Below are 14,782 nucleotides of genomic sequence, written 5' to 3' on the forward strand. Positions count from 1 at the left end.
CTTCTGCACTGATATTAACACTCAGTCGTTCCAATGATTTACAAGCTTCCTAAAATCAGTCATTCAGCCTTGAGTAATGTTCCTGTGCAGGTGACCCTTAATAATTTGAACTGGCCACCGATCTCCGGAGTAACCCCCGCGCTAGCTGAAAAACTACCGCCTGCTCAAGAGGAGGCGGTAGCGGCTAGCGCGGCCGGCAAATTAGTGCGCCCTATTACGCGCATTACACCGCTAAACGCAGGCGTCATAAGAGGAGCCCTTAGTCACCGAGTGGAAAAATTTTCCATTAGGGTGACTGTCACTATATTGATAGCATCTTTAGAGAAGAAGTCAGCTTGTCTGACCTTGAAACGGAAGGGTTCTCATACATTTGGGGCTCCTTTTACTAAGGTGCACTGGCTTTTTAGCGCATGCAGAAAATTACCGCATGCTACACTTCTAGAAAAATGCCAGCTCAGTGTGTGAAAATTGCTCTATTTCAAGTTTCATTAGGATTTTATATGCCGCCTATCAAGGTTATCTAAGCGGTTTTACAGTCAGGTACTCAAGCATTTTCCCTATCTGTCCCGGTGGGCTCACAATCTATCTAATGTACCTGGGGCTATGGAGGATTAAGTGACTTGCCCAGGATCACAAGGAGAAGCACGGGGTTTGAACCCACAACCCCAGGGTGCTGAGGCGGTAGCTTCAACCACTGCACCACACACTCCTCTAAGATGATATATGAAATAAGGATTTGTTGCTAAAGAAGTATTATTTTATATTTGGCTATTTTGGATTTTTTTTCTGGTGCCTCATATGATTTGAGATGAACAGAACATACTTTTTCTCTCTTGAAGTCCATCAACTGTTGACCGTATTTAATGGTTTAAGAATCTTATTGTAGAACACATTGAATCCTTGTTGAAATTTGCAGGATTTAGGAAACTGTATGGTATAGTTTGGGACTGTGTTTTCTAGGAAAAGCAGCATAAAATCTGTTTTCTCTTTTGGGATCTTCCCGGGTATTTGTGACCCAGATTGGCCACTCTTGGAAACATGATACTGGGTTTAACGGATCTTCAATCTATCCAAATATGGCAGCGCTTTTGTTCTTATGTTCATAAATTTATGCACCTTTTGTGTATGTAAATTTAAATAATAATGCGATCCATGTGTACATATGTAAATTTATTCCAATAAAAAGTATCACCAACAACTTTATTAATAACCATAATAATTACTTAAATTTTATATTGCAATTGTGTATAATATAATGAGCACCAAAGTTCATTCAATTCCACGGCAGCATCACTATCAATGCTTTGAAAAAGGGGCCCTTAGTTATAATAAAATAATGAAATTTAGGATGACCTCAACCAATGATAAAGTTTCTAGGTATAAAAAGGGCATTTACTTTTGATATGTCTAATCACTGATGCCTGATAGCAATATTAAATTAATCCATTCTTTGCACAAATATTAATAATTTCTTTTTTTCATAGATATTTTCCGTTTTTCTGTTCAGGTCTTAGCAGAATAATATAGCACTTAGGGAAAAAGATACAGCCCAAAAGTCCAGCACTGGAGGCCAGGATAGCAAATACTTCCACCGCTACCATATATTTGCCCTTGGTGCTCAGATATGTTGGGATGAAAGAGATCCAGACATTGCAAAACACCAGCATGCTGAAAGTGATGTACTTGGCCTCATTGAACCTGTCAGGTAGATTCCTTGCTAGGAAAGCTACGATGAAGCTGATGCCAGCCAAAAAGCCCAGGTAACCCAGAACACAATAAAATGCAACTATTGAACCTTCATTACATTCACTTAATATTGTTCCAATTTCTGATTTCATATTAAGATATGGGAATGGAGGAGCAGTGCTCAACCAGACAAGACACACAGCAGTTTGAATAAGGGAACAGGAAAGGACTATAGAAACTGAGATCCTGGTACCCATCCACTTTCGGAGCTTGCTTCCAGGCTTGGTGGCATGAAAGGCCATGACTACAGTGATGGTCTTTGCCAATATGGACGAGAGAGCGATGGAAAACATGATCCCAAAGGCAGTCTGTCGGAGAATACAAGTCAATTTGTCAGGATGGCCAATGAATACCAAGGAACAGAGGAAGCAGAGCATGAGGGAGGTGAGGAGAATGTAACTGAGTTCCCGGTTGTTGGCTTTCACTATCGGGGTGTCTTTGTAATGAATGAAGAGCCCCAAAATAACAACATTAATGAGAAATAAGAAAAGACAGATGAAAGTCAACGTTAACCCCAAAGGTTCTTCATAAGATAGGAAAATTATCACTTTTGGGATGCAGGCATCTCTCTTCTGATTGGGCCATTGGTCCTCTGGGCATTTTGTACAGATGTTCATATCTGACAATGAAAAATATTGCCCTATTATCTCATAGATAGCATCAGTTATATGACAGCAAATGAACACTTTTCATTATTATAAAGCATGTTTCAGAATGACAGACTGCAGAAATTTATTAAACATGTAATAGACTATGGGGTAATAATCAAAAAAGAAAAACGTCTAAAAAGTGTCCTAAGTGGCTACTTGGACGATCAAAAAGCCTGATCGTCCAAGTACCCATAACCAAAGCTGGTTTTTAGACGTATCTAAAACCAACTTAGGCCTTTCCCCTGCCTCTAAACGCAGAGAGAAAAGAGGTGTGTTTAGAGGAGGGGAAAGGGCGGGCAGTGGGTGGGAGGTGGGCCGACCTACACCTAGCCGTACAACAGGTATAACCAATACAGTTTAGTCGGCACTTAGACCTTTTTCACTTAGACGAAATAAAACCAGGCCTAAGTGCCGAAAAACGGGCCGCTGAGCTAATGGCCGCTGGCGCCATCAGTTCAGCGGCCCGGCAACCTAACCATCGCGGCAGGAGAGATGCCTCATCTCCCCTACCGCGATGCCATCAATCTTCTACCTGAACTGGCGCGACTCGCGGCAGTTCGGGTAGAGGAGTGATGGCATCACGGTAGGGGAGATGAGGCATCTCTCCTGCCGCAATGCATCACTCCCCCACACACACAACATCAGGGCAAGAGGGAGCTCAAACCCTCTTGCCCCAGCCAACCGCGGCACCCCTGACACGATCAGGGCAAGAGGGAGCCCAAGCCCTCTTGCCCCGCCGACTCCCCAACAATATCGGGCCAGGATGGAGCACAAGCCCTCCTGGCCCTGGCGACCCCCCCCCCGCTAGTTGTTCGGGCCAGGAGGGAGCCCAAACCCTCCTGACCACGGCAACCCCCTACCCCCACCCCGCACTATATTACGGGCAGGAGGGATCCCAGGCCCTCCTGCCCTCGACGCAAACCCCCCTCCCCCAAGGACCGCCCCCCCAAGAACCTCCGACCGCCCCCCCAGCCGACTCACAACACCCACACCCCCCTTCCCCGTACCTTTGGTTTAGTTGGCCGGACAGACAGGAGCCAAACCCGCCTGTCCGGCAGGCAGCCAACGATGGAATGAGGCCGGATTGGCCCATCCGTCCCAAAGCCCGCCAACTGGTGGGGCCCAAGGTGCCTGGGCCAATCAGAATAGGCCCGGGAACCTTAGGCCCCCTCCTGGGGGGCGGGGCCTTGGGCACATGGTCGGGTTGGACCCATGTGCCTCAGGCCCCACCCCCAGGAGGGGCCTAAGGCTCCCGGGCCTATTCTGATTGGCCCAGGCGCCTTAGGTCCCACCAGTCGGTGGGGCTTTGGGACGGATGGGCCAATCCGGCCTCATTCCGTCGTTGGCTGCCTCCCGGACAGGGGGGTTTGGCTCCCGTCTGTCCGGCCAACTAAACCAAAGGTACGGGGAAGGGGGGTGGGGATGTTGTGGGGGTTGGCCAGGGGGGGTCGTGGGTCGGCTGGGGGGGGCGGTTGGAGATTCTTGGGGGGGCGGTCGTTGGGGGAGGGGGGTTTGCGTGGAGGGCGGGAGGGCCTGGGATCCCTCCTGCCCGTAATGTAGTGCGGGGTGGGGGTAGGGGGTCGCCATGGTCAGGAGGGTTTGGGCTCCCTCCTGGCCCGAACAACTAGCGGGGGGGTCGCCAGGGCTAGGAAGGCTTGGGCTCCCTCCTGGCCCGATATTGTCAGGGAGTTGGGGAGTCAGCGGGGCAAGAGGGCTTGGGCTCCCTCTTGTCCCGATCGTGTCGGGGAGTCGGGGGGGGCAAGAAGGCTTGAGATCCCTCTTGCCCCGATGTTGTGGGGGGGTCGCGTTTCGACATGGCAGGAGGGCTTGGGCACCCTCCTGCCTGGATTGTTGGGTGTGGGGATTCTTTAACCGGTGTTGTTTTTGACAGGCACCGGTTACAGAATCCAGCTTTTAGGCGAAGGACTGGCTCCTACTTCGCCTAAAAGCCCTTCTGTTGGATGTTTGTGGCCTAGGCGTGTTTTTGTTTCATTATGGCTAAAAAGTGTAGATGTGCTGTGGGGGTACTTGTAGACGTAGTGGAGATTGGGCGTTTAGGCAGAGGAAGGCCATAATCAAAACATGGACGTTTGTTTTGGTTATGGACACTTTCCCTGCTTCTGGGTTGAATGTTTAGGGACTTAGGCCAAAAGGAGACTTAGACGCTTTTTTTGATTATGCCCCTCCACCCCTTTATTTCTGCTTAGTGATTTTTCACCACCAATGAATAGGTGGTATAGGCATCTTTAAACAGATGTGTTTTTACTGAGGTTCTAAATGCTTTAAGGTTAGATATCAACGGAATTTGTTCTGAGAGCAGGTTCTACTTCTGGGGACCCTTAATGTAAAAAATAGAGTTCCTGCATCCTTTAAGGTGGATTTTTTTCAGTGGAGGGTATGTCAAGGAGGTTAGTTTTTGAAGACTTTTATGGTCTAGTAGGTTGATGGATATGTAGTGTGGATGCCAGTAAAGGCATCCACACTACAACCAGAATCACAGTTTTACTGTATATCAGATGCAATACTCTATTAGCAGCCAGTATAAATATATCAATGTTGGTGTGATATGCTCATGTCTTGAGATATTATGAATTAACCCAGCTACAGTAATTTGTACAGAATGCAGAGTTTTTAGGTGTTTGGGGGGAACTCCCATTAGTAAAGTATTGCATTATTTAAAGAGAGGTATGATGGTGCTTTGGACAACAAGTCTGAAATTCTCATCAGATAATACTCTCTTCGGGTCTTCAGGGGTTTGATAATTTTCAGTTCTAAGAAGATTTTCTTCAGTACATGAGAGAGATGGATTTTCTTTTTTTTTTTTTAATTCTTTATTGATTTTCCAAACATCAAAAGTACAAAACACGGGGGGAGTGGCCAAGATGGTGGCGGCGTGCGAGTTTTAGTCGAGTGAGCAATTACCTTGCTAGCGGTTTCGCTAGATTTTCCTGAGAATGCCTCATACTAAAAGGAAAGGCGCTGTCCGGACTGGACCACCACCAACGGACACATCAATTCCTATGCGCCAGACTCTGCTCAAGTTCACCGCCAGAGCCCCTTTGGAGACTCAGTACCAACGCCTAAGCCAGAAGTTTCACTTTTGCCTCCAGCTCCCTTTGTCCCTCGGTATCCCGTGGTGCAATCGCCTGAAAGGGGTGCGGGTCTGCACTCTTTGGAGGGTAATCAGGTGACAAGAGATCCCGCGGTACAACCAACAGGTGCTGGGGTTTTATCCTCAGACATATCGGAGGTTACCCAGCTGGACGTCTGGGGAGTTCTCCACAGAATGGAAGGAACAGTATTGAATTTCAGAGGGGATATATTAGGAAAGAATAGAATTGGAATTAGTGTTTGGTGTAATTAATGTTTAGGTGATATATCTGTCGAATAAGACAGTTTTTATGACTTTTCTAAAAGCGACATAGCTAGACTGACCTACGTCGCTTTTAGAAAAGTCATAAAAACTGCCTTATTCGAAAGATATATCACATAAACATTAACTACACCAAACACTAATTCCAATTCTATTCTTTCTTAATATGTCCCCTCTGAAATTCTTATCAAACTGTATTTTGTAATTCGCTACTTTTTTCTAAAAGGTCCCCTCTGAAATTCTAAACAAACTGTATATTGTAATTCGCTGCATTTTAAGATTCTGCATACTGTAATTTCACTGACTATCTGCATATTGTAACTCACTGATTGTCCAGTTCTCTTCAATGTGAACTGCCTAGAAGTCGCACGATTATGGCGGTATAGAAGAATAAAGTTATTATTATTATTATTATTATGAAGACTGCCCAAGAAACATCAGAATTGGTGAGAAAAATGGACTCTGTCCAAAACAGTTGAAAGCGTTAAAACTGAAAATGAAGTTAATTTTCAAAGAGTACATGAAGATATAAAAACTCTGAAAACAGCAGTTGATAGTTTGGTTAAAGACAAATTGATGATTCATAGGAAAATTGAACAATTAGAAAATTTCAATAGAAGACTTAATTTGCGTCTTTTGAATTTTCCAAAGACTTTAGAAATATCAGCTGTAGAACTATTTAGGAAGTACTTAATACAAAATTTAAACTTATCTTCCAAGGCTATTCCTCCATTAAATAAAATTTATTATTTGCCTATGAAAAAAAACCTTGGGTCTGAAGTGGAGATAGGAAATCTGAACCAGCAAGTTCCTCCTACCATAGATTTGGACAATTTGTCAGCTAAATTGGAGACGACTACAACAATTGAAGAATGAGCAACATTGCTTGTGTCCATTTTTCAACAAGATCTGAATTCAGTATTGAAACTTTATTTTCGGAAATCTCAAATTCCCTTCATGGGTCAAAGTATATGGGTTTTTCCTACAACAATTGAAGAAAGAGCAACATTGCTTGTGTCCATTTTTCAACAAGATCTGAATTCAGTATTGAAACTTTATTTTCGGAAATCTCAAATTCCCTTTATGGGTCAATGTATATGGGTTTTTCCTACAACAATTGAAGAAAGAGCAACATTGCTTGTGTCCATTTTTCAACAAGATCTGAATTCAGTATTGAAACTTTATTTTCGGAAATCTCAAATTCCCTTTATGGGTCAAAGTATATGGGTTTTTCCTACAACAACTGAAGAAAGAGCAACATTGCTTGTGTCCATTTTTCAACAAGATCTGAATTCAGTATTGAAACTTTATTTTCGGAAATCTCAAATTCCCTTTATGGGTCAACGTATATGGGTTTTTCCTACAACAATTGAAGAAAGAGCAACATTGCTTGTGTCCATTTTTCAACAAGATCTGAATTCAGTATTGAAACTTTATTTTCGGAAATCTCAAATTCCCTTTATGGGTCAACGTATATGGGTTTTTCCTGATGTAAACAAAGAGACTCAAATAAGGAAACTCTTTTTAACTATGAGACAAGAAGCTAAGGAAATTGGTGCAGTCTTTCAATTGATGTACCCATGCAAATGCCTTATTAAATATGCTGGGACTAAATACACATTCCTTGTTCCAGACCATTTGTGGGCCTTCCTAGACTTGAAGAAAATCTCCAGGGGGTAAAATGGGAAGGATTTGGATTGTTAAGGGGCCAATAAGCCGTTAAGCCTTTTCATTTATTTAATTTAATTGTTTCCTCATGTATAACTTGGTCCCCAGTAGTTAGCTTTCTCTCCCTCTTAACCTTTTTGAGGTCTAAGGAGAAATGTTGGATTCTTATTATGTTGATGCCTTGCGATATATATTGTTTTTCTTTCGAATTGCCTATACAAGTTGTTTTACTTGTACATTATCTCAATAATTATAAATAAATAAAAAAAAGTGCAAAAACAAATATGCAGTCATATAACAAGGCAATAAAAGGACATTCATCGTACAAATATACATAAACAACCATTTTTTCCCACCTACCCACCCAAGAACTAATCATAAAAACATAAAAACATAGATTCTTTCAATAACATTTCCCTATTTAAAATAGTAATGTCATCCCCCCCTTCTCCCACCCTGGATGTATATACTTAAAGGGCTAAAATTAGGATAGAAATAAAAATAACCTCCCTACTCCCACCCTTCCCTGGATGTGTACAAAAATAAACAAAAATTTACTTATAAACGAGAACAAACTAAGATGGCGACAGAGCAGGATGCGTTTCTGTGAGCTCCTGATTTGGCGAGTGTACTTTTTACTTACTACGTTTTTTTTCACTTTTCTTTTTCAATGCCAAAAAGAAGGGGAAGGCAGAGGATCAACCCTCTACCTCTGTCTGTTACATCCACACTGCGACAGACTGTAATGACTTCATTTACAGTCCCCTTGGCGACGAGCATATCTGCTACAGAGCCGCAGGAAAGGCTCAGCTTAGACAGCGTTTTTTCGCTGAGCCCAGCTGGACCTGACCCTCCCCCAGTGCCTGGAAACGCGGCTGCATCAATCTACCATTCAGAGGGCGCCCTGGGAATAGAAAGGAGGGAGGATTCGCTGCAGCTAGCAGCTTTGGAGGCGATTTCTTCAACAATTCCAACTTTGTTGAAGCCGACTGAGGGAGGAGCACTGAATGAGAGCGGTGGTGAGTTGGGAGGAGACACAAGCCGCAATGGAGTTCAGCGGCTGGAGCAAGATCTGTCTCAGCTGACCCAACTCAAGCCGCTTCTCAGACCACCGGTGGTAACCCTGGACTCTCTTTGGACAGCAATTGAAAATCTTCATTTGGTATGTAGCAACGTTATTTCCCTAACACTTGGGCTCCCATTAAAAATTAATCAATTGGAATCTCAGGTTCAACAGCAAAACCAGAAAATTGGGGAGATTGAACAAACTATGTTGGAAGTCAAGGCTTTTAATAAACAACAAGTTACAGATAAAACTTTTTATCTACGGAAAAGTGAAAATCTTGAAAATCAATATAGGAGCCTGAATTTAAGGCTACTGAATTTTCCTATACCAAAACTCATGACTACAAGAGAGATCTTTAAAAAAATTTTTGATTCCCATATTGAAAATTCCAGAGTCTAATATCCCTCCTATACAAAAACTTTATTTCCTTAAAAGAATTATGATAGAAAAGAAAGAAGAGGAAGAACAAGCACAGTTAGGAATTTCCGAGCTACTGGAATCATCTGAAATTGAAATTCTGGGTCGTGCTACTTTGATAGTATCTTTTGTTTTTCTTCAAGATAAGGACATGATTTTGAAACTATACTTTAATTTAAAGCAGATTTTCTATCTGCGTGGAAAAATTTATATTTTTCCTGATGTCTCACGATGGACTCAGATCCGAAGGAAGGAATTTATTCAATACTAGCTGATGCCCCGGCGTTGCACGGGTATTTAATTATAGCAATAACACTGTAAATGGATTCAAATAAAGATACTTTATAGTGATGAATGAAATTATTTTTTTACAGCTTTATAAAAAGTACAATATTCAAATTATAATGTGAAATATTTGACAAAATGAATACAATACAACAAACAAAAAACTTGATTATAAACAACATTTTTAGTTTCACCTCCAGGAGCAAGAACATATAAATTCTTGGGTGAAGAGACCCCCAGAACATATCACCCCAGGTAGTTGGAATTACTGTGAGAATGGCAGCTTTTTACATTTTTTCCATTGACATGAATGGGTGAAATCAGATTTTCTGTTTGTAGCTCCGGCCACGTGTGCAGGTGGGCCGCAAGACCCACAGACCATATCACCCCAGGTAGTGAGGGATCTGCATACCAAGTTGCTTTCAAATTGGTCAAGCCGTTTTTGAAGTACTGTGAGAATGGCAGCTTTTTACTTTTTTTCCATTGACATGAATGGGTGAAATATGATGTTCTGTTTGTAGCTCCACCCACGTGTGCAGGTGGGCCGAGAGACCCCCAGAATATATCACCCCAGGTAGTTGGAATTACTGTGAGAATGGCAGCTTTTTACATTTTTGCCATTGACATGAATGGGTGAAATCTGATTGTCTGTTTGTAGCTCCGCCCACGTGTGCAGGAAAGCTGCGAGACCCCCAGAACATATCACCCCAGGTAGTGAGGGATCTGCATACCAAGTTTCGGTCAAATCGGGCAAGCCGTTTATGCGTTGGCAGCTTTTTACAGTTTTGTCATTGACATGAATGGGTGAAATCTGATTTTCAGTTAGTAGCTCCGCCCACGTGTGCAGGTGGGATGCGAGACCCCCAGAACATATCACCCCAGGTAGTGAGGGATCTGCATACCAAGTTTCGTTCAAAACGGGCAAGCCGTTTTTGCGTTGGCAGCTTTTTACATTTTAGCCATTGACATGAATGGTAGAAATCTGATTTTCAGTTTGTAGCTCCGCCCACGTGTGCAGGTGGGCCGAGAGACCCCTAGAACATATCACCCCAGGTAGTGAGGGATCAGCATACCAAGTTTCGTTCAAATCGGGCAAGCCGGTTTTGCGTTGGCAGCTTTTTACATTTTTTCCATTGACATGAATGGGTGAAATCTGATTTTCTGTTTGTAGCTCCGCTCACGTGTGCAGGTGGGCCGCTAGACCCCCAGAACATATCACCCCAGGTAGTGAGGGATCAGCATACCAAGTTTTGTTCAAATCGGGCAAGCCGGTTTTGCGTTGGCAGCTTTTTACATTTTTTCCATTGACATGAATGGGTGAAATCTGATTTTCTGTTTGTAGCTCCGCCCACTTGTGCAGGTGGGCCGCGAGACCCCCAGAACATATCATCCCAGGTAGTGAGGGATCTGCATACCAAGTTTCGTTCAAATCGGTCAAGCCATTTTTGCGTGATCGCGGCACATACATACATACACACATACATACCTCCGATTTTATATATATAGATAGATCTAAAGTTACTTCTTTAGGAGCTTCCTTTCAATTGAGGTTTCCCTGTAAATGTATTATAAACTACCAACAAAATAAGTATATTTTCTTTGACCCAGAACAGCTGCGTTTTTTCTTAGAAGGGAAAGGGATTTTCGATGCTCCTTAGGAAGCACAGGTTTATTCATGTCTGTTAATATTTAGCCGAGGTTAACTGCTCTATTCTTTAATACATTTGTATTTGTTCCCCTTTTTCCTGGAAGGGATTATTTACTTACTTTGTTCTCCCAGTTGTGGACTATATATTAAGTTTGAAAAAAGTTTGTGTTTCAATGATATTGATGGCATTTTTTCTAATTTTCTTTTCAAAGTTAATTCTTTGTCTGTAATTAATTGATAATAAATAAATAAATAAAAAATTTACTTATAAACAAAGGCCAACTATAGTGAAGTAATAAAAGATGTCAACGGGCCCCAAACCAATTTAAATAAATTACTATGCCCCAACGTGTCAGCATTCATTTTTTCATACCTATAGCTGGAGCACAAATTTGCCCAACAGAAAGGAAAATTCAGGCTATCATAATTTTTCCAATTACGGGTTATCATCTGCATGGCTATCCCGGTTATAATTAGAAAAAGACGGCATTTATATTGGTCCATGGGGAGCTTAATATGTAATAGTGTTCCACATATGACTACCTCATATGTCAGTGGAATTGATGATTCCAATATGTTATTAATCTTTCTCCATATTGACTTCCATAAATTGAGTATCAAAGGACAATAGAACAACAGATGATCCAATGTCCCAATGTCTAGATGACAGTGCCAGCATCTTTACATTTAGAACTGTCTAACTTTTGTAACCTAACTGGGGTCCAAAAAGATCTATGTAACAAGAAAAACCATGTTTGTTTCATAGATGCTGATGCTGTACATCTCATCCTCCAAGTCCAAATTTGTGGCCATTGAAATGCAGAAATATACTGCTTTATCTCAATGCTCCAAATGTCTCTAAGACTAGTTTTCGGTTTTTTATTCAATAATTCAGATACTAATTTATACTACTGGGCGGCCTGATGTCCTAGGAAATCTTCTTGGAAGCAAAGAACCTGCAAGCTATAATGATTTTTTAGATTTCGCCACTCAGGGATCCCTTCTAAATGGCTTGCTTCAAAAGGGGAGGAGCCAGCGCGGCACACGCGGTGCCGAAGAGAGAGGAGAGAAGGGGAGCAGGAAGCAGAGGAGACAGGCACCGTTGGAGCCGAGCACCGAAGAAAGCAGGAGGACAGTAGGCTCGGGGTAGCGGCGAGAGTTCGCTCCGCCCCCCCCCCCACGCGTCACAGGCAGCGCCGGACTCCCCCTTGAAAAGGGGAGGAGCCAACGGCACCCAGCCGTTCGGCGCGCGGCGAAGGCGCGCGGTAAAGGCGCTCGCCTTAGCGAGAGCGCCTTTGCGAAGGGCCTTGCAAGGGACGAGCGCTACTCTCAAGAACACCAGAGGAGAACAGACCGGTAAGGAACCGACAAGCACAGAAGATAAGGAAGAGACAGACACAAAAGAAACCAACCCGCACATACAATCAAGGTGAGGTAGAGCAGAGACAGCACACACGAGAGAGACAACAAGGCAAGAAACACAAGGAAGCAGCAGGCAAGGGACACAAGCACACAAAGGCACAGGCACTGTAACACAAACAGACTCACTCAAATAGGAAGACTGCAGTCAGGAAGTCAGAAGGTAAGGGGGAGGTAGGATCAGTAGGAAAAAGAGCAGCAGTAGGTCACAACAAATCACTCAGACAACCCACGAGTGAAGCACGAAATGGAAGCCCAAGGAAGTCAGAAGATGAGCTTTCCTGTCTTCTGTATCGACTGCAATATGTATGACTACCTCCCTTCGGGGATCCAGGCATACATTTGCGATCGATACATAGAGATGGATAGCTTGAAATGTCAGGTAAGACTATTGGAGGGAACAGTGATGGAACTCGAAGACAGAATCCGAGCACAGGAGAAGATTCTAGTGGAGCACAGCCCGAACGACGAGGTCAAGGATCTAGAAATGTTCATAGAGGAAGCCCATCAGCACCACGTAGAGATCCCAGGGCTGGAAAACTGTACTCAGGAAACCCAAGTGAGGAGAGAAGACACCCATGCAAACACAGAAGAAAACGAAAACGAGGTAGGAGACAACCGCACACCAGGAGGAATAGTGAGAGCACAGGAAGATGTCCCCCCACCCAAAGAACAGGAAACAATTTCAAGAGTATCATTGGAGGAAGATGACAGGCCCTACTCCAAGGACGTGGACCTACGCCCCCCAAGGAACTCCCGAATAAAGAAGATGGGGATCATCGTAGGTGACTCCATTATACGACACGTGGACAGCCACACCGCAGGAGGAAGAGAGGACAGAGTCGTCACCTGTCTGCCTGGGGCAAGAGTAAAGGATGTGACCAACAGGATCTCCAGGATCATAGATGGCGCACGGGGAGTGGACACCGCTGTGCTTATCCACGTAGGAACAAATGATGTGAGCGGGCGGAAGTATGACAGGGAAGAGATGAAGGGCCAGCTCCGCTCACTCGGAAGACAACTGAAGATCAGGGAGGTGAAGGTGGCCTTCTCTGAAATCCTCCCTGTACCAAGAGCAGATGGAAAGAGACAAGGGGAATTGCAAGTGATCAACGCCTGGATGAGACGATGGTGCGAAGACGAAGGCTTCGACTTCGTGCGCAACTGGACGGCGTTCTGGGGAAAAAGCAAGTACTACAGAAGAGATGGACTACACCTCAACAAGGAAGGAGCAAGAGTTTTGGCAGGCAACATGAAGAAAGCAATAGAGAAGGCTTTAAACTGAAGGACAGGGGAAAGCCGACAGTCGACCACCGGTCGATGGCACGGACAACAGGATGCCCCGACGTAGGAACAAAGGACTACTACTCATACACAAGAGAGGTCGACCTCACAGCCAACAAAGGAGAACAAGCAGGAAGGGACAACTCAGACACAGGAGGGGATGACCACACAGCAAATATAGGAGATAACACAGGAGCAGTAAAGGATACCGTAAATGAAACTGTAAGGACAGCCAAGAGTAGAAGGTCCAAAAAGGTAACACGAAGGGAACTTAGATGTATGTATACAAATGCTAGAAGTCTAGGAAACAAAATGGGAGAACTAGAGACGATAGCAAGACATGAGAACATGGATATCATTGGCATAACAGAAACATGGTGGAATGAAGAAAACAAATGGGACACAGTACTACAGGGATACAAACTATATAGAAGGGATCGAGAAGGGCAGAAAGGTGGAGGTATTGCCCTATATGTTAAGGAAGGAATAGATTCTGTTGGAATGATTACAACAGACAGGAAAGAGAAGCTGGAGTCCCTCTGGATCAAAATTCCTGGTCACAATGGCGCAGATACAAAAATTGGCCTTTACTATCGTCCCCCAGGACAGGCGGAGGTCACTGACTCAGAAATGATGGAGGAAATCAAACAAGTATGCAAGACAGGCAATGTAGTTATATTGGGAGACTTCAATTTCCCAGGAATAGACTGGAAACTAGGAGCCTCCAACTGCGGCAAGGAGGCCAAGTTCCTGGAGGTGCTAGGGGATTGCTTCCTGGAGCAAATGGTAAAAGAGCCGACAAGGGGCGACGCCACCTTGGACTTGGTCCTAAATGGTCTCACCGGACCGATAACAGAAGTAGAAGTCATGGTTCCACTGGGAACGAGTGATCACAATGTAATCAACTTTAAACTTGACATCGGGAAAGGGAAACATGCCAAAACCTTAACCACCACCTTAAACTTTAAAAAGGGTAAATACGATTGCATGAGAGCCATGGTAACAAAACGACTCGAGAAGATGGTGGACAAACTTGAAACAGTAGATCAGGCATGGTGCCTATTGAAAAATACTATTGCAGAAGCACAAGATCTCTACATTCCAAGGATTTCCAAAGATCGGAGAACTAAAGGCAAAGGAGAACCGGCATGGCTTACCATACAGGTGAAGGAAGCCATAAAAGAAAAGAAGGACTCTTTCAAAAAATGGAAATGCACGAAGACAAC

At 43.7% G+C, this 14,782-nt stretch overlaps 1 protein-coding gene across 1 annotated transcript; it reads right to left on the minus strand.

The window, feature by feature from the left end:
* Window positions 1-1,251: 1,251 nt before the first annotated feature.
* On the minus strand, window positions 1,252-2,363 carry LOC117346295 (vomeronasal type-2 receptor 26-like). Its single transcript, XM_033915695.1, has one exon. It carries the CDS (start codon window positions 2,361-2,363, stop codon window positions 1,479-1,481), a length of 885 nt encoding a protein of 294 aa, XP_033771586.1. The 3' UTR covers window positions 1,252-1,478.
* Window positions 2,364-14,782: the final 12,419 nt, after the last annotated feature.

Source organism: Geotrypetes seraphini, chromosome 12 (assembly GCF_902459505.1).
Source record: "Geotrypetes seraphini chromosome 12, aGeoSer1.1, whole genome shotgun sequence".
In the NCBI taxonomy this organism is placed as follows: domain Eukaryota; kingdom Metazoa; phylum Chordata; class Amphibia; order Gymnophiona; family Dermophiidae; genus Geotrypetes; species Geotrypetes seraphini.